The 23,918-nt window shown below is 39.9% G+C and overlaps 1 protein-coding gene across 1 annotated transcript in view; it reads right to left on the reverse strand.

Moving 5' to 3' along the window:
* Positions 1-2,439: 2,439 nt before the first annotated feature.
* lta4h (leukotriene A4 hydrolase) overlaps positions 2,440-23,918 on the reverse strand; it is a 72,729-nt gene continuing 51,250 nt past the window's right edge. The window contains exons 12-19 of the mRNA XM_043713296.2: positions 20,884-21,028; positions 18,616-18,719; positions 16,608-16,678; positions 11,516-11,570; positions 10,545-10,640; positions 8,375-8,457; positions 5,483-5,587; positions 2,440-2,791 (exon numbers count right to left, since the gene is read on the reverse strand). Coding sequence (XP_043569231.1) covers positions 2,674-2,791; positions 5,483-5,587; positions 8,375-8,457; positions 10,545-10,640; positions 11,516-11,570; positions 16,608-16,678; positions 18,616-18,719; positions 20,884-21,028 — 777 coding nt within the window. The 3' untranslated portion in view covers positions 2,440-2,673. The remainder of the gene's footprint in view (positions 2,792-5,482; positions 5,588-8,374; positions 8,458-10,544; positions 10,641-11,515; positions 11,571-16,607; positions 16,679-18,615; positions 18,720-20,883; positions 21,029-23,918) is intronic.

The following is a 23,918-nucleotide window of genomic DNA, read 5'->3' on the forward strand; positions in this document are numbered from 1 at the left end:
TCTAGGTGATATCAAGAAACTGGACGCACTGAATATTGCAAAAGTTATGGGCCCTGAAAATGCTGGCAATAGTACTGAAGACTTGTGCATCAGAACTTGCTGCTCCCCTGGCCAAGCTGTTCCAGTAGTTACAACACTGGCATCTAACCTGACAATGCAGAAAACCAATAGATCACGCCCATGTATGTCCTGTACATAAAAAGCAGAACAAATCTAATGCTCAAATGTTACAAGATCTGGACAACATCCAGGCTTGGACTGCCAAGTAACATTAGCATTACACAAATGCCAGACAATGACCATCTTCAACAAGAGAATTTAATCATCACCCCATGACATTCAATGGTGTTACCATCACTAAATCCCCCACTAGCAACATCCTTGAGGGTTATCACTGATGAGAAACTAAGCTGAACTCACCAGATAAATATAATGGTTACAAGAGCAGGTCAGAGGTTGGGAATACTACAGTGAGTAACTCACCACCTGACTCCCCAAAGCCTGTCCATCATTTACAAGGTACAAGTCAGGAGTGTGATGGAATACTTACCACTTGCCTGGATGGGTGTAGCTCCAACAACACTCAAGAAGCTTGACACTGTCCAGGACAAAGCAGTCTGCTTGATTGGCACCACTTCCACAAATATCCACTCCCTCCATCACTGACACTCAGTAACAACAGAGGGTACTTTCTACAAGATGCATTGCAGAAATGCACTGTAGACAGCACCTTCCAACCCACAATTACTTCCACTTGAAGTACAAGGGAAGTAGATCTATGGGAACACCACCAACCGTAAGCTCTTTTCCAAGCCACTCACCATCTTGACTTGGAAATGTATCACTGTTCCTTCATTGACGCTGGATCAAAATCTTAGAATTCCCTCCCCAAAGGTATTATGGGTCTACCCACAGCAGGTGGACTGAACTAGTTTAAGGCAGCAGCTCATCATCACCTTCTCAAGGGCAACAAATGCTGGCCCAACCAGTGATGCCCATGGATGTAAGTTTGCTCGCTGAACTGGAAGGTTTGTTTTCAGACATTTCGTCACCATACTAGGTCATATCAGCGAGCCTCCGGAAGCACTGGTGGCATGGCCCATTTTCTATTTATGCGTTTAGGTTTCCTTGGGTTGGTGATGTCATTTCCCATGGTGACATTTCCTATGGTGATGTCATTTCCGGTTCTTTTTCTCAGGGGGTGGTAAATGGGATCCAAGTAAATATGTTTGTTGATAGAAGTATGGCATTCCAACCAGAACCCTAAGAATTCTTGTGCGTGTCTGTTTGGCTTGTCCTAGGATAGATGTTGTTGTCCCAGTTGAAGTGGTGTTCCTCCTCATCCGTATGTAAGGATACTAGTGAGAGTGGGTCATGCCTTTTTGTGGCTTGTTGATGCTCAAGTATCCTAGTGGCTAGTTTTCTGCTTGTTTGTCCAATGTAGTGTTTGTTACAGTCCTTGCATAGTATTTTGTAAATGGCATTATTTTTTCTTGTTGTCTGTATAGGGTCTTTCAAGTTCATTAGCTGTTGTTTTAGTGTGTTGGTGGGTTTGTGCACTACCATGATGCCAAGAGGTCTGAGTAGTCTGGCACTCATGTCTGAGATGTCTTTGATGTAGGGGAGAGTGGTTAGGTTTTCTGGACAGGTTTGTCTACTTGTTTGGGTTTGTTGCTGAGAAATCAGTGGACTGTGTTCATTGGGAGTGATGCCCATGTCCCATGAATGAACAAAAAAGATAATCGATAGTTTATTTTGTCAGTGATACCAGTTGACACTTTTGATTTCTTCAAGAACTGTTCTAGTACTGTGGGAAGGGTAGAAATCTGATTGGAAGGATTTGAAATACAGAGATCAGGAAAGATAGGCATGAATTTGGGAGGCAACATGTTCAAAGGCTTGAGGGGAAAGGGAGGTCAAAGATGATAGAGTAGTAAGGATGGAGGGATCAAAGTTGGGTTTTTTTTTTAGCAGATGGGTGGTGACAACAGATCTGAAGGACAACAAGTCAGCATGCAAGAAAAAAAACTTATCAGCTTGTGTGTGAGCTAGGAGGTGGAGTTAGGTGGTCAGAATCAGGATGTTGTGGACAGGTGACCTTGTAAAGAGCACAAGGAGAAATAGGAAAGGAACTAGACAAAGATGTAAATTTAGGGCAAAAGCAACATAGACCTTTACAGGAAGTTTGGCTCAGTAGATTAGGGTAAATGACTGTAGAATGACTGTTGAAGATGCAGATGAATGAGATAGGGAGAGAGATTTAAGACTTTGTATAGTACATAAACGCCAGGGCTACAGTTGGGTTCCAGGATGGTCCTGGAAGTGAGATATATTGCACAGACAAAAGCAGGCTTTACAATACTTTGTACAATCTACCTTTTGTTACCATTCAAGCCTGCATCCTTTGGACTTTAGAAAAAAAAAATGTAGAGAGACAAGTTGAGATTAAAAATTTTATTTGAAACAATGCACTTACTGATTCTATGGAGCAATGCAATGGCTTCAAAATTCAACATTTTGATTAGAACAATTCTATTTTGGCTTAAAACTGAAAAATGATTGGAATCAACAAATAGGTTTTTCATAATCTGTAGAGAAAGTATCACAGTAACCAAAATTCTTTATTTTGTAATGAAATCTGAAAAGAGTGCCTACTGCTGTAATGGTCAATTATTAGACAAGGTGGAGGTCCTTGGCTACCAGTGCAGCTGTGATTGGGTGCATGCAGGGCTTGTTCTTCTTGAAGGTTTCAATTGCTTGCTCTCGTGCTTGTTCAAAGTTGTACAAGTCTCTGTAACATTCATTTAAAGCAAGCACAAAGTCAGTAATTATATACAAAACAGTAACAGACCATCTACACATTGGAACATTACTGTATTATAATGTATTTGGAATGAAGCATCTGTTATCACATAAATATTTGCTCATATTTGCAACCCATGTTAAAAGGGAAAACATTCTTCTTCTAATATACAGCTGCATGGTACTGGCTACTTTTAGTCACAATACCAAGATTAAGGAGAAGTGCTAGGCATGAGCAACACTCAAGGAGCAATTAGCGACTGAAGCAATATTATAAGCATGAATTAAGACATCTGTATTTTGATGCTGGTATTTTTCTGTAGTGTATTCACAGATATAAGGCACACAGTCAGCTAAGTAAACAGGATGATATTGTTCATATTGAACAGGGAAAGCTGCTGCCCAAACATTTGTAGAAAATCAGGAAATGCTGTGTGTAAAACAGTGATACAGTGCGCACCAACGAATTAGAGCATGTAATTTGCTTGACTGCATTGATGAGCTCCCCTTTTTCATCCCAGAGTAAACATCTCTCAGCTGAATAGTCAGCTAAAGCACCAGTCAAAATTAAAAGCAATCCTACAAGATGTCTTTCAGCAGATCAGATCCTCCAGGGCCTTGCCCTTGCTGCTCTCTCAATTCCCACCATTCACATCCTCTCGTGCACTTTGATTATAGGTCTTTTCACCTTTGGTGGTCATACCTTCAGGTCTAATGCTCTGTAACACACTCTTTACAACTCTGCCTCTCTAACTCACTTTCCTTCTTGAGGGCACTCCTTACCTCCTAGCTCTTTGACCATGCATTTGACCTAATCTCCTCCTATGGCTTGGTGTCATATGTTGTGTTATAATGCTCCTGCGAAGCACTTTGGATAGGTATGTGTTAAAGTCACAATACAAAGTGTCAAAGTTATATTTCTTAAATCATTGTTTCTTTTCTCAGTAACCTAGTTGTTCTTTACATTGAAGAAAAATCAACATATGAAACTTCACAGTTAAATATTTTTCATTTTATAACACAACCTATTATTGTCATTTCAGTCAAAAACAAAACTGCTGGAGAAGCTCTGTGGAGAAAAAGCAGAATAACCGTTTTGGGTCCAGAACTGGGTTCTGAAGAAAGGTCACTAGACCTGAAATGTGAGAGATATCGTGTTATTGGCTATCTTTACTAACTCACTCACCAGCTTGCTATATTTATTAATACCAGATTGCTGTTCATTCATTCATAATCCTTTACTAACCCGGTTATTTATTATATATGGTTGCATCCATTCATTCATAAAACCGTGGTTCTGTAGTACGCAAATTTAAACCATTACTGCATTCAGCATAAAGAACAATACCATCCCCCATCAAATCTCCATGAAACATTATAATGTTAATCAGTCCTGATCAACCATCTCCTGGATTAAGTACCTATTAAATATCTTTTAACTGGGCCATTATCCCTTTAAGAAACTAACTGACAAAGCAGTGCTTGCATGAAATTGCATGAATGAAAGAAACTCATACTGGCAAATAGTAAATAAATTTCACCACAGCTGCAGTAATCAGTTCAATATCTTTATTCTTTTATGATTTCTAAACTATTTAGAGAAAAAGGCCTAGTTTTTTTTAACCAACATTTACTAATTGAGAAGACAAAAGAACTAACACCTCTGATTATGCAAGCAGACCAGACAAACATCCCATCAGAAGTAGCAGCAAGGAGTTAGCATGTTTTTAACCCATCTCCTGTCTCCCAGGAGAGAAGCCCTTTATGTACTATGAAAATGTAACACTATAGTAATGATATGTAAAAACTGTGTATAAAGGGGCTCTTGTAAAAACTGTACTTCGAGATTCTATTGCTATCTCGCACTTGTGCTGTGATTGCTGAACACAGAGGCTATTTTTGCCACTCACTGGTTTCGGTTGTTATTTGTACATGATCCCACAAATATTAATTCTGCTTTCTCTCCAGATGTGCCAGACCAGAGTTTCTCCAACAATTTTAGTTTTTGTTTCAGATTTCCAGAATCAGCAGTTTTACTTTGGTCATTTAAATCTTTGACACATCTCATTCTGACTATTCAAATGGCCAGCTTTCTACAGTCTGGAGGCTCTGCTGCTTGTGTCCTAACTTGCAACAAGTCTCATTTACCCATTACCTCTGTGCTCACTAACCTACTGATTAAGTAACATTTCATTGAACTCTTATCCTTGTTTTCACATCCTTCTAGACCAAAACCAGAGATACATGTTGTCCTCTAATTCTGGTCTCTCATCATCCCTCAGTTTAGTAACTCTACAAAGCTGCCCAAACTCCCAGTTCTGGAATATACAGTGCTTCTAAACTTCTCCCCTCAGCCTCTCCCTTTCCTCTAGATACTTGTTAAAACCTGTCTATTAGACCATACTCCATGGTCACCTGCCCTTACACGAAAGCACGATTAAAGTTATTGGTTTAAAATACTGCTAAACTTCAACAACCAATGCTATTTAACAACTTTTATTAACATGTTGCAAAGTCAGCTTTTTTTTTTAATTTTTAAAAGCTCTAAGTGGTCTTCTAGTTTGTTTCTTTGCCTTTCTACTCTGCATCTCTCCCTCAAGGTAATAAGTAACAAAGTCAAGGACAGTTCTCTCCAATGAAGATGACTCAACAACTATTTAATTTTAAATTGAACTCTTACCTGTAAAGAGGGCGAGTGAACTTCATTCTACCTTGCACAGTGACCATTTCCAAAGCAAGTGGAATGGCCTTTTCCCACTGAGCTCGGAGGCACAAACGCAGCCATCTTAAGTGGAGAGAAGAAAACCAAAGTTTACAAAACAGAGTGAAATAGTTTTATTTAAATTTCTATCATCAGACTCAAAGACAATGATTAAATAATATCAAGAGAGACAATTCACGGTATAATCTATTGGGCAATAGGAGACCATAGTGCAATGGGATTAGTTTTGAACACATACGATGAAGCAAACTGCCCGTGGTGTAATCTTTATGGTACCATTGCTATTCATGTTGTTTAATTCAGCAGCTCTTAACACACATCTTGCTGTATTAGGCTTTAACTTAAATTACTAAATCATTCATATTTTAAGCACATTTTGCATTAATGGACAGGTTGGACCGAAGGGTCTGTTTCCATGCTGTACATCTCTATGACTCTATGCTCTCTTCAAAATAACACAATCATAACTGTTTGAGGACATCTCTATTCTCCTCCTCTCACCACCAAGTCCTCTGAAGGTGCTGACTCATATTGGGGTGTCTTTCTCCAGGGCAGTATTAACCCTCCCATTCAAGTGATCACTTCTCACGTGCAAGATTCTGTAGCTAGGGTTAGCATGCTAGTTGAAGCTGGAAAAGTGGAACGACCTTACCTAAGGCAGGTTAAACTATAGTCTTCGCAGCAGAGGTTCAAATGAATAGTTAGAATGACAAACTTCTGGTTGAATCCCTAATAAAGCTGTCACTAGCAGCCTGCCAGTTCATGGTTTCACTAGTAGTATAGAGTCATTGTGTAATACAGCATGGAAATAGGCCCTTTTGGTCCCAATTGGTCCATGCTGCCCACTTAACTAGTTTCAATTGCCCGCATTTGGTCCATATCCCTCTAAATCAGTCTCATCGTGTAACTTTCCACATTTTAAAAAAATGTTATTGTACCTGCCTCAACCATTTTCTCTGGCAACCCAATTCATATACGCACCACTCTCTGCGTGAAGTAGGTGCCCCTCAGGTCCTTCTTAAATTTCTCCCCTCTTATTTTAAACCTAAGCCCTTTGGTTTTCAATTTGCCATCCCTGGGGGGAAAAAAAAGACTATATGCACTCATCCTATCTATGCCCCTCATGATTTTATAATCTCAATGAAGTCAGCCTTCATCCTCTGACATTCCAAGGAATAACTCCTATCCTGGTCAACCTCTCCCCATAACTCAGGCACACTACTCCTGGCAACATCCTCGTAAATCTTCTTTGCACTTTTTTTCAGTTTAATTAGGTTTTTCCTAAAACAGGGTGACCAAAACTGTACACAACACTCCAAGTGTGGCCTCAACAATGACATATACAACTGTAATATAAGTCCCAACTCCTGCACTCAATGCCTTGACTGATGAAGGCCAGCATGCTAAATGCCTTCTTCACTACCCTGTCTACCTGTGATGCCGCTTTCAACGAACTATGTACACATACTCCTGGGTCCCTCTGGTTCATAACACTCCTCTGGATCTTACCATTTACTGTACAAGCCCTACCTTGGTTTGACTTTCCAAAGTACAACACCTTACACTGATTTGAATTGAATTGAATTTGCCAATCCGCAGTCCACTTCCCTATCTGATCAAGATTCCTCTGTAATTTTTGATAACCTTCCTCACGATCAACGAAAACACCTAATTTTTGTATCATCCACAAACTTACTAATCATGCCTTGTACATTCACATCCAGATCATTTATGTAAATAACAAATAACCAAGGTCCTAGTGCTGACCCCTGTGGCATACTAGTCACAGGCCTCCAGTCCGTGAAACAACCTTTAACCATCACCCTCTGCTTCCCATCGAGTCAAATTTTGAATCCAGTTATCTAACTCTCCCTGGATCCCATGCGACCGAGCCTGCCATGTGGGACCTTGTCAAAGGCCTTACTAAAGTCCATATAGACAGCATTCACTGCCCTACTCTCATCTATCCTCTCGGTTACCTCTTTCAAAAATTCTAAAAGATTTGTCAGACATGACTTCCCGCACATGAATCCACGCTGACTATCCCTAAATAGGCCTTAACCAAATGCCAGTTGATTCTGTCCCTCTATTCTCTCCAACAACTTGATTTTCCTGCTCCTCGGATGCTGCCTGACCTGCTGTGCTATTCCAGCACCACACTCTCGACTCTTGTCAGAGATGATGTCAGGCTCACTGGCTTGTAGTTCCCTGGCTTGTCTTTGCTACTTTTCTTAAACAATGAACAACATTAGCCTCCCTCCAATCTTTAGCCAACCCGCAATTTCACCAGTGGCTAAAGATGAAGCAAACATCTGTGTGATTAGATTAGATTAGATTAGATTACTTACAGTGTGGAAACAGGCCCTTCGGCCCAACAAGTCCACACCGACCCGCCGAAGCGCAACCCACCCATACCCCTACATTTGCCCCTTTAACCTAACACTATGGGCAATTTAGCATGGCCAATTCACCTGACCCGCACATCTTTGTGACTGTGGGAGGAAACCGGAGCACCCGGAGGAAACCCACGCAGACACGGGGAGAATGTGCAAACTCCACACAGTCAGTCGCCTGAGGCGGGAATTGAACCCGGGTCTCTGGCGCTGTGAGGCAGCAGTGCTAACCACTGTGCCACCGTGCCGCCCACAAAGGGGCCTCTGCAACTTCTTCCCTAGCCTCCCACAACGTCAGAGGATGGACTGAAACAGGCCCGGGGATTTATCCACTTTAATGCAGTTGAAGGCTGCAAACACTTCCTCTCTGGTAATATAAAGTGGTCAAAATACACCACTTGTTGCCCTTATTTCCTTAGTATCCATGATTCTCTTATCAGCAAACACAAAATTATACCTGAATTTTATCTCTGCATTTTTGACACTGTTGAATTTGTAAAGATCCTGCATTCGTTTCACATTGTTGAGACGCAATGGAGGCTAAAGACCAAAAGGGAAGAGGTTACAAGAATGACTAACAGCATTGAACATTTATTAAGCATTAACTGAATTACTGGGCCTGTTGGAAATCACTCTTACTCGTGCATGTCCATACTTTTTTTTGTGGGACAATTATGAAACAAAATTTCTCTTAAAAATCAGTTACCTTCACATAATTTATTTCATCTTTTTTAATTACTAAAAATTAATTATGCAATAGAATGTCCAACAGTAAGTGCTAATGATGTGCCTAAAGATTCCAATCACTGCACAGCCTGTATCAATTTATCATGAATGTAGCACTTTAACCCCCTAAGAACAAAATCAATTTATAATCAATGATACTATAAATGCTGTGCTGAATTTAAATGATGCTTTGGAGAAAAGGCAAACCATTTAAATGAAGGGCTCTTAAACAAGGGTCTTGAGATAGTTGACGTATTGGCTATAGTTTTCTAAAACTCCTGTGATTTAGCAATAGTTCATTTAATTTGGAAAACAGCTAATGTAACTCCTTTCTTTTCCCCAACAAAGGGAGTCCAAAAGCAGGAAACCACAAGCTGGTTACCTTAACATCTGTCACAGGGAAAACATTATAATGTATTAAAGAAGTTATACCAGGGTATTTGGATAAGTTAAAGTGGGGTCAGTGGATTTACTGTACTTAGATATCCAGAAGGCGCTTGATAGGTTGACAAACCAAAGGGTGATGCAGAAAATAAAAACAAAAATTATATTGACGTGGATAGAATATTGGCTGGCAAAAGTAAATCAGGAGGTGTGAATGGGTCTTTCAGGTTGGCAAGATATAGCTGGTATCACACTGGGACTGGAAGCTCAGCTGTTTACAATGCGAAGGTAAGAAAGTAAGTTGTAAAGAGGACTTGAGATGGCCATGAAAAAGTATTGATCAGTTAAGTGAGTAAGCAAAAATGCAGCAATTAGGATACAATGTATGGAAATGTGAATTTGACAGGAAGAAAAAAAGCACATTATCTAAACATTGCGATAGATTGCAGAGCTCCGATGCAGAGAGATCTGGGTGCCTTCATGCATGAATCACAAATGGTTAGTATGCAGGTACAGCAAATAATTAGGAAAGTCAGTAGAATGTTATCATTTATCATGAAGGGAATTCAATACAAAAGTAGTAATACTTTGCTTCAGTTATACAGGGCAATGGTGAGAGTTGTGTGCATAGCATTGGCCACCTTAAGTATATAAAATGAATTAGACAAATTCACAGCAAGTTTACCAGACTAATTCTTGGAATGGTCAGGTTGTCTTTTGAGGAAAAGTTGGACAGATTAGGTTTGTATCTGCTGAGGTTTAGAGGAATAAGGCAACTTGATTGAAACATAACATCCTATGGAGTCCTGATAGGGTCAGTGTGAAGAAGTGTTCTCTCTTATAGAAGAATCTAGAACTAGGAGTCACTGTCTAAAGAGATTCCCATTTAATACAGAGCTTAGGTGATGATTTTTTCCCCGCTTTAAAAGGTTTGATGTTGATTCCTAGATTTTCTTTTAGGCAGAGGTGGATACATTCTGGTTAAGCAAGGCAGGGTGGTGTTGAAAAGGTTAACAGGATAGATTGGAATGCAGACTTTGGGCTGCAATCAGATCATGATCTTATTGAACAGTGGAGCAGGCATAAGGATCTGAAAAGATTACTCTTGGTCCTAATTCATATGTTTATAAAATAATTCATACTATCGGTAGAATTTAAACCCCAAATCCTAGAGGCAAAACCTCAAATGTAGCTAAAAGAACAAATATCCTCTTTTAGACAGTTATTTTTAAAATGAATATGTAATCAGAGAAGAGAAATCTAAAAATATAACACTAAGAAATTATCTAAGATTGTGTTTGAATACTGTAGTAAGTCCAAAAAATTAAAAAAGGTGCAGCCAATGCTATTTAACCAATATAACAGAATCTAAATCCATACCTAGCCCTACAAAGACTTCACTTAATTCTTCACAAGACTCAGAATTGAGTAAAGATTCATCTCCACTTCACTGAGTCAATCCAGGTGGTCATTTTCCTGACATTCTGCATTTCATCCCACTTAAACCTAGGTCCTACCTCCAACAGTAAAAGAGCAAGGAATTCAATCTTTTGCTGCGATGTCATTTCCTTTAGATCATTTTCAGTAAAACAGTCCAACTCAACATCGGTGGCCTGAAAAGAATGGTTCTGTTCAGTTTGTATTCATTTTGTTTTAAAAGAATGAACTTCACATTTACAAAACAGTATCAAAACTAGTAACAAATCTAATGCCTGCAAGACAGTTGCCAATAAAATAAGTTTTAAAAATTTAAAATCATATAGTGAAAGCAACGTGACAAAGGCAACAGATTTGGTTGCACATAAATTAGTTGAAAGCAGGCTCTATTAAAAAAAACAAAGTTAAAAAAAAGTGCAACACTGCTTTAATGGAAATATTGGATACTTTTTTTTAAAAGCCCAAAAGCTTTCAATTATCAGTAGCTCAGTAGCAGATTATCTGCTAAATGGATTAATGCCACAGTGTGCTGGGGGAAAAAGATTGAAGGTTTCAGACATAATTTCATAACAAAAAACACCGTCCTTGCCTGCACTGAAAGCAAGACCTCATTTTAAGTAGAAGTATGATGTGAGGTCAGAAACTACCTTAAATATCATGTAGTTTAACAAGTTCAACACAGGAAATATATTATTTCTCAATAAGTTTTCACTTTGTACAATTTTTGCTCTTAAGTTTAAATGTAAAGTTCCTTTTGAGAAAAAAAATAATTTGCAGGAAGGTGTGTGGTAGCAGTGTGACGTGATGAGAAACACACAGGCAGAAATGGGTCACGGCAGTCGGCTTAGCAACAGGGTACACAGAATCAGTAATGCCAGAATTTATGAAATAGACTACTCAGCCAATGGCTGTGAAGGCAAACAACAAGACATTAATTTTGGATGTTCATCCATAATTGGAACCAAATTCCTTATAGCATTAATAACTGATGTGATGTGTAATTCCAGCATTTATAGTTTCGTTTTTACTTAAACAGAACAATTTTACTCACTATGCTCCATCGTTTACAGAGAGATATGCAATCATCATCCATAGAGGTGTCATAGCTACAATGCAAACATGATATTCATTAGCTTGTATCCTTACAGTTGACTCCAAAAGATTAAAGCAAATCAATTCAGCAAATTGTGAGAAAAAAAGCATAGAAAATAACTATCCTCAGCTCCATTTTGGATACTTTGTATATGCAGTGATTGTGCCAAATTAAATCTGAATTGTGTAATTCTGCATCTATGATAGGTCAACAGTAACAAAGTCAACAGACGCATTTCTAATCATTGACCAATTCTGATTTTCAGATCTCAGAGAGAGTATGCAGAAGTTTTCCAAAGTAAGCAAACAGCATTTTGCACTTGGACCACATCTTGAGAAACGCACAAATTTAAGGAAATGGTTAATTAGAGAATGTTTAGTTTTGAAGAAATTTGGAGTATAGAGCACAGAGTTAGTTTATAAAGGTGAACAGAACCTTTTTTCCCAAAAACCATTTAGTCATAGAGATGTACAGCATGGAAACAGACCCTTTGGTCCAACCCATCCATGCCAACCAGCTATCCTAACCCAATCTGCTCCCACCTGCCAGCAACCGGCCCATATCCCTCCAAACCCTTCCCATTCATATACCCATCCAAATGCCTCTTAAATATTGAAATTGTACCAGCCTCCACCACATCCTCTGGCAGCTCATTCCATACACGTACCACCCTCTGCATGAAAAAGTTGCCCCTTAGGTCTCTTTTATATCTTTCCCCTCTCACCCTAAACCTATGCCCTCTAGTTCTGGACTCCCCAACCCCAGGGAAAAGACTTTGTCTATTTATCTTATCCATGCCCCTCATAATTTTGTAAACTTTTATAAGGTCACCCCTCAGCGTCCGACGCTCCAGGGAAAACAGCCCCAGCCTGTTCAGCCTCTCCCTGTAGCTCAGATCCTCCAACCCTGGCAGCAGCCTTGTAAATCTTTTCTGAACCCTTTCAAGTTTCACAACATCTTTCCAATAGGAAGGAGACCAGCATTGCACGCAATATTCCAACAGTGGCCTAACCAATGTCCTGTACAGCCGCAACATGACCTCCCAACTCCTGTACTCAATACTCTGACCAATAAAGTAAAGCATACCAAACGCCTTCTTCACTATCCTATCTACCTGCGACTCCACTTTCAAGGAGCTATGAACCTGCACTCCAAGGTCTCTTTGTTCAGCAACACTCCCTAGGACCTTACCATTAAGTGTATAAGTCCTGCTAAGATTTGCTTTCCCAAAATGCAGCACCCCGCATTTATCTGAATTAAACTCCATTTGCCACTTCTCAGCCCATTGGCCCATCTGATCAAGATCCTGTTGTTGTAATCTGAGGTAACCCTCTTCGCTGTCCACTACACCTCCAATTTTGGTGTCATCTGCAAACTTACTAACTATACCTTTTATGCTTGCATCCAAATCATTTATGTAAATGATAAAAAGTAGAGGGCCCAGCACCGATCCTTGTGGCACTCCACTGGTCACAGGTCTCCAGTCTGAAAAACAACCCTCCACCACCACTCTCTGCCTTCTACCTTTGAGCCAGTTCTGTATCCAAATGGCTAGTTCTCCCTGTATTCCATGAGACCTAACCTTGCTAATCAGTCTCCCATGGGGAACCTTGTCGAATGCCTTACTGAAGTCCATATAGATCACATCTACTGGTCTGCCCTCATCAATCTTCTTTGTTACTTCATCAATAAACTAAATCAAGTTTGTGAGACATGATTTCCCATGCACAAAGCCATGTTGACTATCCCTAATCAGTCCTTGCCTTTCCAAATACATGTACATCCTGTCCCTCAGGATTCCCTCCAACAACTTGCCCACCACCGAGGTCAGGCTCACTGGTCTATAGTTCCCTGGCTTGTCCTTACCACCCTTCTTAAACAGTGGCACCATGTTTGCCAACCTCCAGTCTTCCGGCACCTCACCTGTGACTATCGACGACACAAATATCTCAACAAGAGGCCCAGCAATCATTTCTCTAGCTTCCCACAGAGTTCTCGGGTACACCTGATCAGGTCCTGGGGATTTATTCACCTTTAACCGTTTCAAGACATCCAGCACTTCCTCCTCTGTAATCTGGATATTTTGCAAGGTGTCACCATCTATTTCCCTACAGTCTATATCTTCCATATCCCTTTCCACAGTAAATACTGATGTAAAATATTCAGTTAGTATCTCCCCCATTTTCTGTCGCTTCACACAAAGACCACCTTGCTGATCTTTGAGGGGTCCTATTCTCTCCCTAGTTACCCTTTTGTCCTTAATGTATTTGTAAAAGCTCTTTGGATTCTCCTTAATTCTATTTGCCAAAACTATCTCATGCCCCCGTTTTGCCCGCCTACTTTCTTTATACTCTTCTAAGGATTCACTCGATCTATCCTGTCTGTACCTGACATATGCTTCCTTCTTTTTCTGAACCAAACCCTCAATTTCTTTAGTCATCCAGCATTCCCTATAGTTACCAGTCTTCCCTTTCACCCTGACTGGAATATACTTTCTCTGGATTCTTGTTATCTCATTTCTGAAGGCTTCCCATTTTCCAGCCGTCCCTTTACCTGCGAACATCTGCCTCCAATCAGCTTTTGAAAGTTCTTGCCTAATACCTTCAAAATTGGCCTTTCTCCAATTTAGATCTTCAACTTTTAGATCTGGTCTATCCTTTTCCATCACTATTTTAAAACGAATAGAATTATGGTCATTGGCCCCAAAGTGCTCCCCCACTGACACCTCAGTCACCTGCCCTGCCTTATTTCCCCAGAGTAGGTCAAGTTTTGCACCTTCTCTAGTAGGTACATCCACATACTGAATCAGAAAATTTTCTTGTACACACTTAAATTCCTCTCCATCTAAACCTTTAACACTATGGCAGTCCCAGTTGATGTTTGGAAAGTTAAAATCCCCTACCATAACCACCCTATTATTCTTACAGATAGCTGAGATCTCCTTACAAGTTTGTTTCTCAATTTCCCTTTGACTATTGGGGGGGGTCTATAATACAATCCAATAAGGTGATCATCCCTTTCTTATTTCTCAGTTCCACCCAAATAACTTCCCTGGATGTATTTCCAGGAATATCCTCCCTTAGCACAGCTGTAATGCTATCCCTTATCAAAAATGCCACTCCCCCTCCTCTTTTGCCTCCCTTTCTATCCTTCCTGTAGCATTTGTATCCTGGAACATTCAGCTGCCAGTCCTGCTCATCCCTGAGCCATGTTTCCGTAATTGCTATGATATCCCAGTCCCATGTTCCTAACCATGCCCTGAGTTCATCTGCCTTCACTGTTAGGCCCCTTGCATTGAAATAAATGCAGTTTAATTTATTAGTCCTACCTTGTCCCTGCCTGTTTGACTCACTTCTTTTCTCAGATGTACCCATCTCAGAACGATCTCTTTCCTCACTATCTCTCTGGGTCCCACCCCCCCACCTTACTAGTTTAAATCCTCCCAAGCAGTTCTAGCAAATTTCCCTGCCAGTATATTAGTCTCTTTCCAATTTAGGTGCAATCCGTCCTTCTTGTACAGGTCACTTCTACCCCAAAAGAGATTCCAATGATCCAAAAATGTGAATCCTTCTCCCATACACCAGCTCCTCAGCCATGCATTCAACTGCTCTATCCTCCTATTCCTGCCCTCACTAGCTCTTGGCACTGGGAGTAATCCAGATATTACTACCCTTGAGGACCTCCTTTTTAAAATTCTACCTAACTCTCTGTAATCTCCCTTCAGAGTCTCAACCTTTTCCCTTCCAATGTCGTTGGTTCCAATGTGGACAATGACCTCCTGCTGGCCCCTCTCCCCCATGAGAACATTCTGCACCCTCTCTGAGAGATCCTTGATCCTGGCACCAGGGAAATAACACACCATTCTGCTTTTTCTCTGCTGGCCACAGAAATTTAAATTGTAACATAATTGTATGAGTAACACAAGCACATGGAGATAGTTCCAATTTGTCTGATATTGTGTGGACAGGGATTCTCAAGATCGCACACCAGCACCCCATTTCTAAAAAATCTGATTAGAGTCAGAGTCCTACAGCAAGGAGACAGGCCAGTTGGCCCAAAATGGTCCACGCTGACCAAAACGTGTGTCCATGCTAACCCCATTTTCCTGCACCTGGCCAATATCCTTAACCCTTTCCTATCCATGTATTTGTCCAAATGCCTTTGGAATGTTGTTAATGTACCCGCCTCAACCATTCCACTGACAGCACATTTATTATGAATACCACCCTCTATTAAAAAGTTGCCCCTCAGGTTCTGTTTTATTCTTTCCCCTCTAATTGATGTCCTTTAGTCCTCGATTCCCCAACCCTGGGGAAAAGATCGAGTGCAATTTAGATAAAAGATAAGCAAGTAATTGACAATTAAAGATGTTTAGCTGTAGGAACTAAAACAGATGATATCTCAATGACCTTGTTGCCAAAAATTACAGGAGAAATTTTTAGTGCAATTGCATGAAATTTAGAATTATTGAGGTGACATGCTGCTGATTACAGGATATCCACAGTAGATATCTCAAAAGGAACTATGGGTAAATGGGTATTGAAGACAAACAAAATTAACGTTTTAAATTTCCTTCCTCAGAACAGAACACCAAGCCATCTCTGATCAAGATGGCCGTAATTAAAATTAAGTGAAAGTGACAAATGAACCTGCAAATTTTAAAAAAAATGAGAGTTTCACCCCTCAGGTACAGGATACCTCAGCAGCACGCATTATTTTACCATGTAAACTTCAAAATGCAAGAGTACATATTCTATAAATTGGCTCACTAAAATGATTTCTTAAATTCAGTGTTCAAAAGAATTTCAATTTTATGTAGGAAATTTTAAAGTTTGACAAATTATAGAATTTGGAATTATTTTGGTGTGAACCGTTTTTCATTTTGTAAACAAATTCCTAGCCGTTTTCCTTGAATAATCACATGTCCTGCAATATTAAGTGAATACTATAGCGATTATATTGTCAAAGTCCACTCAATTTTAAAAGTGTTAGCTTATTTGCATGCCAAGGCTTAACTTCAGAAACCATATTGAAATAACAGAAGACTCACTGTGGTGTGACTGGTGGAATTCCAGGAGAATGGAACCAGGTATTCCAGTCAACCTTATTCAAAATCTCGGTCTAGTGAAAAGTAAACATCTCAATGAAATAGTGCTGCAGAACATGTTTATTGATCAATGTAAAGCAAACATCTTTCAGCGTTAGGAGTGGGAGGGATTGGATGTGACAGAGATGGTGGCTGAAGGATTCAAGAGAGAACAGTGGATGGCAGTGTGTTGTGGAAGATTTAAGGAATTGGGCATGTTTACAAGTTATTCTGTTTTACAGTAAGAAAACGTCAGCTTCTCCTGGCCCACAAGTTCTATTGTCAAAACACTTAACTAGTGAATCAACTCTTCTCATTTTCCACTTAGAAAAATACAGCACAGAACAGGCCCTTAGGCCCACGATGTTGTGCAGAGGTTTAATCCTAATGTAAAATATAATAACTTAACCTATGCACCCCTCAACTCACTGCTATCCATGTACATGTCCAGCAGTTGCTTAAATTATTAGAATCCTTTGAGGAAATAACAAGCGGGATAGATAAAGGGGAAGCAGTGGATGTAATATGTTTGATTTGTTTAAAAGGCATTTGATAAGCACCCTAACATGTAGCAGCTTAAGATAAGAACCCATGGATGTTGTATATTAGCAAGGATAGAGGATTGTTAACTAATCAAAGACAGAGTTGGAATAAGGGGGCCAATATCAGGATTGGAACCTGTAACTAGTGGAATGCCGCAAGAATCGGTGGGGCTTCAATCAAGGTGGCTCAGTGGTTAGCACTGCTGCCTCACAGCGCCAGGGTCCCAGGTTCGATTCCTTCCTCAGGCTGTGTGTGGAGTTTGCACATTCTCCCCATATCTGCGTGGATTTCCTCTCACATTTCAAAGATGTGCAGGTCAGGTGAATTGGCCATACTAAATTACCCATAGTGTCAGGTGCATTAGTCAGAGGGAAATGGATCTGGTGGGTTGCTCTTCGGAGGGTTGGTGTGGATTGGTTGGGCCAAAGGGCCTGTTTCCACACTGTAGAGAATCTAATCTAATTCGTCAGGCATGAGTTCCCCTTCACGAAGCCTTCTTGATATTATGTATTGCTAAATGCTCTGCTATAACATACCTTATAATGGATTCTAACATTTTCCCAATAACAGACATTAAGCTAACTGACCTATAGATACCCATCTATGAACCTTCCTTTTCTAAATAATGCTGCTTCCTTTTCTAAATAAGAATGAGAGGGATCATGTAGAATCCTATAAAATTCTAACAGGACTAGGAAGAATAAATGCGGGAAGAATGTTCTCGATGACCAGGGAGTTCAAAACCAAAGTTCTCAGTCCAGTGGCATAGGATAGGCCATTTCAGACCGAGATGAGGAGAAATGTCATTACCCAGACAGTGATGAGGCTATTGAATTCTCTGCCATAGAAAATGGTCGAGACTAAAACATTGAATGCTTCAAGGACTTAGATATAGTTCTCAGGGCTAAAGGAATTAAAGGGAATGGGAAGAAAGCAGGAACAAAAGACTGAGTTGGTTGATCGATCATGTATGAGCAGAGTGAACGGCAGAGCAAGCTCAAGGACCGAAAAGTCTACTCCTGCTCCTATTTATAAATATTAGCTAGAGATGCTGCATTTAAGATGGTCGGGTAGTTTCTATGAAGCAGTTTTAAACTTGGGTAAGTTATTCTAGCGTTATAATATAGCTGATGGGAACTGTGCTTGGAGCATTCCATAGTGCAAAGCTACTTTGGGCCAGTCGCTGTGTGGAGGAGGGACAAACTGATCCCAAAATATTACCTGAGGTACCTGTTTTCTTTTAAGAAAGTGTGTACATTTATGGAGTTAACAGTGAAAACTACAAAACCTCAAGACTTGCATCTATAAACCGATAACTTCAGATACGTATTTCACCGGGATGATCGATGAGATGTAGAAAAGGCTTTAATTTTCAAATTTAAATGACTAAATCAAAACGTTATTACATTACTGATCTAAATGCACTCACTTTATCACTAAAATATGTATACAGGCATTTCTTCCAGTCCTCTGTGGTTACACTGTTATAGGCAAATATCTGAATATAAGCTTTAAGGAATCCCATGAAGATATCTAGCAATAAGCACAAAAAAACAAGATTCATTCAGTTTAACAAATCCATTGGCTCCCAAAGCAAAACTTATAAATCTGAATATTGGTTTCTAACATGGAGCACGGAGCTTCCCAAATTTGGGTCATGACTCCTGGTCGAGTTTAAAGACAAGATTTTGGTTTCACAATCTGAAGCAGCATTGACTGCTGGAACTTGGACTGATCCTGACAGCTCTGTTGGACCTTTAAAAAGCTCACTTTTTTTAAAAAAAAAACTGCTTCATGAAAAGATTAAGGGTTCATTTTCCTGCCTTTTTGTCAACTGCCCCCTGCAGGATATGGGAAAAGGGTGTGGTAGTTTGCGGGGTGTGAGATGATCGTAAAGAGAAGAATGCAGGGTTGGCAAAGTGAGGGGCTGATTGGGGGATAGAGGGTTTTGGTGAAAGGAGGGGCCGGATGGAGAGTTTGGTTTTGTACTGGGGTGATGTCATGCCTCACTAAACTGATCAAGATTTTTGAGGACATGACAGAGGATTGATGAGGGAAAAGTAGTTAATGTTGTCTACATGGACTTCGGTAAAGCCTTGACAAGGTCCCTAATGGCATAATGGTACAAAAGATAAAGCCATATTGAATCAGGGATGATCTGGCAGATTGATACAGACCTGGCTTAGTCTTAAAGAGACAGATGGAAGTATGCTTTTTGGATTGAAGGTTGTGACTAATGCTGCTCCAGAGATCAGTGTTGGGACCTTTGCTGTTCACGATCTACATAAATGATTTGGAGGAAAATGTGGCTGGTCTAATTTGTAAGTTTGTGGACAATACAAAGATTGGTGGAATTGCGGATAGTGAGGAGGATTGTCAGAGGATACAGCAGGATATGGACTAGCTTAAGGCATGGGCAGAAAAATGGCAGATGTAGTTTAATACTGAAAAATGTGAGGTGATGTATTTTGGAAGATCAAGTAAAAGTGGAAATTATAGAGAGTGAATGGCAGAACTCTTAGGAGTATTGATGTGCAGAGGGATCAGGGTGTGCAGGTCCACAGATCACAAAGTGCCAGTGCAGGTAGGTAAGGTAGTAAAACAAAAAGGCCTATGAGGGAGGAGGAGATGGAGGGGTCTGGTGAAGGGAGGAAATGAAAGGAAGCACATTCGACGTTTGTCACCCCTGCTGCAACAGAAGTCTTGCCCAATTCACTTCAACAACTCCTGGGTTCCACAAATGTTCACCCTCTGTCACAAAGTATGAGGTATGGAAATGGGAATTGCACAAATTCAGAGATATAGAAATGGTGTCTCACCAGAAAGAAGTCTAAGGAGCACAGTGGGTTGTATCTCAAACAATGACAAGACAGAGTACAGGATAAAGATAGAAAGTTTTGTGGCATGGTGAAAAGACAACAATCACTTCCTCAATGTCAGCAAAACAAAGTAGTTGGTCATCAATTTCAGAAAGTGGAGTGGAGTGGAGGACTGTCACCCCGCTCTCCCCCCCCCACCACTCCCCACTCTGTATCAATGGTGCTGGAGGTGGAGGTGGTCAGGACCTTCAAATACCTAGGAGTTAATATCACCAATCTATCCTGGTCCATCCACATCAACATTACAGTCAAGAAAGCACACCAGTACCTCTACTTCCTCAGGAGGCTAAGGAAATTCAGCATGCTTGCAATGACTCCGACCAACTTTTAAAGATGCATCACAGAAAGCATCAAATCTGGATGCATCACAGTTTGGTATGTCAATGGTTCTGCTCAAGACTGCAAGAAATTACAGAGATTTGTGAACGCAGCCCAGTCTAGCACAAAAACCAGCTTTCTTTGACTGTCTGTACTTTCTGCCGCCTCAGGAAAGCAGCCAACATAATCAAGGACTCCTCCCACCCTGGGTTTACTCTCTTCCATTGGGCAGAAGATACAAAAGTGTGAAAGTACATACCAATAAATTTAAGAAGAGTATCTTTCCTGCTGTTATCAGACTAATGAATGGACCTCTCATGTTAGTGTTGGTATTTCTTTGCACCTTCTCTGTAGCTGTAACCCTTTATTCTGCATTCTATTCTATTACCCTAATGTACTTATGCAAGGAGTGGTTTGTCTGGTTAGGATGCAAAACAATACTTTTCATTGTATCTTGGTATATGTGACAATAATACAGCAAATCAAAATGTAATATTTACCTGGTCCTCCAAGCTGCTCCTCCAAATGATAAAGTAAAGCAAATCCCTTTTCATATGGAACAGACGAAAATGCATCATCAGGGTCAATATCGCAGAGTTTGGGAACCAGACTGGTTAGGAGATTCGTAGCACCAAATGTCTCAATCTGACAAAAAGCATGAATTTAAAATTAGATATTGTTTCTGAAAATAAACTACCTATGAATGAGATGAGAAATAAAAAGAGAATAATAGAAATAGTCAGTGAACCAAGCAGAATCTGCAGAGTGAAACAACAGGCAAAAGTGCTGGAGATTGGAATCAAGAGTGTGGTACTGGAAAGCACAGCAGGTTAGGCAGCATCTGAGAAGCAGGAAAGTCGACATTTTGGGCAAAAACCCTTCATCAGTATTTAGGAAGAGCAAATCAAAAGTCAATTCAGAGGTCAGGAATGAATCTCTCTCACTTCCCCCTCTACTGGCTTATGAATGTGTTTAAAATAGTTACAAACATGCCAATGTTTCCAAGTAAAATGTATGTAATTATGTATAAAAGAAAAACCCTTTCTAACATACAATCAATCTTCAACTACAGTGTCCTAAAGAAAGCGATCCTACATTAAGAAATGCTGCTCTTTGATGTAGGTCTCAAAGGCTGTTGCATAAGGTCAAAGATCTTAGTCCATCCAAACATCATTTAAAGCAATGGCTTTCATCCGTCATTTCTGTTAATGGAGCAAACATAATATATTTGTTACAATTCAGGCTTCGGGTCAACAAATTTACCTGCCCTCAAGGCAACTGGATTGCTTTGATTAAAAGACTGAGTCTAAAAATAAAAACTGTGGCTTCCATATAATTGATAATATGCCCACAGTTAACAATCAACTCCAAATTGCAGAGTTGCTGAAGACTAAGTGGGATACCCATTAAATTCTCCTAAATATTTCTGAACGTTCAGGAAGTAAACACCAGAAAGCTAAATCATGTGACTTAATGGAGATCATTAGTCCACAGGATGAATGCAGAGAAGCTGTAAAACAGTAAATATACTTAAAAACAAAGTACATGAAAGTAGTTTTCATTAGATAAGAAATCCATTATGGTCATTCCCTTACAGTTTTATTAGTATGTAGATTTCTGAAAGTTCAGTAGCAAATGTGAACGATGCAGATCTCAGTGTCTCCAGAGTTTAGATCTCTAGCAGAATTAAAGACTAATAACTACTGCCTGGTATTTAATCAGTGAAAGACAGAAGATACAATGGTGCAAAATGAGCCCATTAAATATGAAGCAGAAGCTCACATATTAATTTTGTAGTTATCTAAGATCTATTTTGTAGACGTACGGTGTTGGATTGGGGTGGGCAAAGTTAAAAATCACATCACCAGGTTATAGTCTACCAGGTTTATTTTGAAGTACTAGCTTTTGGAGCATTGCCTGATGAAGAAGCGGCGCTCCAAAAGCTAGTACTTCCAAATAAACCTGTTGGACTATAGCCTGGTGTTGTGTGATTTTAAACTAAAATCTATGAGCAAGACTACTATCTAGATCAATCTTTTAACCTCCATTGATATTTTGAGGTATCTTTCTTATTTTGATCTTTTCAGGAAAGTAGGAGATAGAATATCCTGAAGATCTTTGGATGGAATTCCTTGTGGAGCATTTTGCTGATGCAGTTCAGAAGAATTTAAACGAAATCAGCAAATGCATGGGGACCAGACAACATTAGAGGAGAGTCTCAGGGTGCACTAAATATTTGGAGACATACGTAGTTCTAGTATAGAGAGTAAAAGGCCAACAGGTGACATCGGAGCAAGGGGAGAAATAATGAAGTCTAAATTAGGGTTACTATACATGTTTGTGAATTGAACAGTAAACAAAATTTGGGAGTTACAAGCACAGATTACTACGTAGAAACATTGTGGTGACATGAGAATGCTGGATCAAGGAAGGGCAGGAGTGGGTGTTAAATATTCCTGGTGCAAAGTATTTAGGAAAGATAGAAAAGGAGGGGTGGCAGTGGCAGTAATGGTGAAGGAGAGCATTGTAGTGCTGGAGATCAAGAATGTCCCAGACAGTTCATGGACAGAATCAATTTGGACAGAGCTGAGAAACAAAAAGGGTGCAATTTCATTGCAATATGTAGTTACAGACCATCAATTAGCAGAAAGGATGCAGAGATCAAATACATAGAGAAATGATAGAGATGCAAACACTATAGTAATTGTATTGGCAAGCCTTACCCAAATGTAGACTGGACTGTGATAGCTTAAGAGACAAACATTCCTAGACTGTGTTCAGGTAAACTTCCTGCAGCTGTAAGTGCTCAGTCCAATAAGAAAGAATGCAATATTGGACCTGGCTTTTGGAAATGAGGTGGGCCAAATGGATCAAGTGTCAATGGGGGATTTTTAGGAGACAATAATTATTATGTTGTAAGGTTTCAGATAACAATAGAAGATGACAATATAGGTAATCCAGAATAAGAAGCCTGGGGAGAACCAACTTCAAATGAGACAAGAACAGAAAAGGGTCAAAGGGTGAGGGGGAAATTCTATGGCTAACCAATGAGCTACCTTAAAAAAAAGGGTTCAGGCACAATCAAGGTATATTTCATCAAAAGGAAAAGTTAAGGGAAACAAATCTAGAGCTTCATGGATGAAAAAGGAGATAGAAATTAAAATAACATAGTAAAAGTGTGCTTATCACAAGTATCAATAAGGAAATACAACTGACTGCCATAAGAAGGTTCTGAGGGGAAGTAAAAAAAGTATATCAGAGAACAGAAATTATGTAAAACGTTGGTGGTCAACTAGAGACCATAAAAGGGAACTTACAGGAAGTGGATGCTACACCAGGCATAGTGACACAGGAAGAAACAATGTCACTAGAAATGCTCAAAATTGATAAAGAAAATTGTCAGATAGATTGACAGCTTGACAGCTGCTCTGAAGGGTCATTGGATTTGAAACTTTAACTTTGCTTTCTTTGCGCGAATTTCTTAATTGAGATTGTATGAGAACCGAACCAACGCGTTGTGTCATAATTGACTGTA

Source organism: Chiloscyllium plagiosum, unplaced genomic scaffold, assembly GCF_037043375.1.
Source record: "Chiloscyllium plagiosum isolate Xiang-an unplaced genomic scaffold, Cpla_swu_hap1 HiC_scaffold_23, whole genome shotgun sequence".
Lineage (NCBI taxonomy): Eukaryota > Metazoa > Chordata > Chondrichthyes > Orectolobiformes > Hemiscylliidae > Chiloscyllium > Chiloscyllium plagiosum.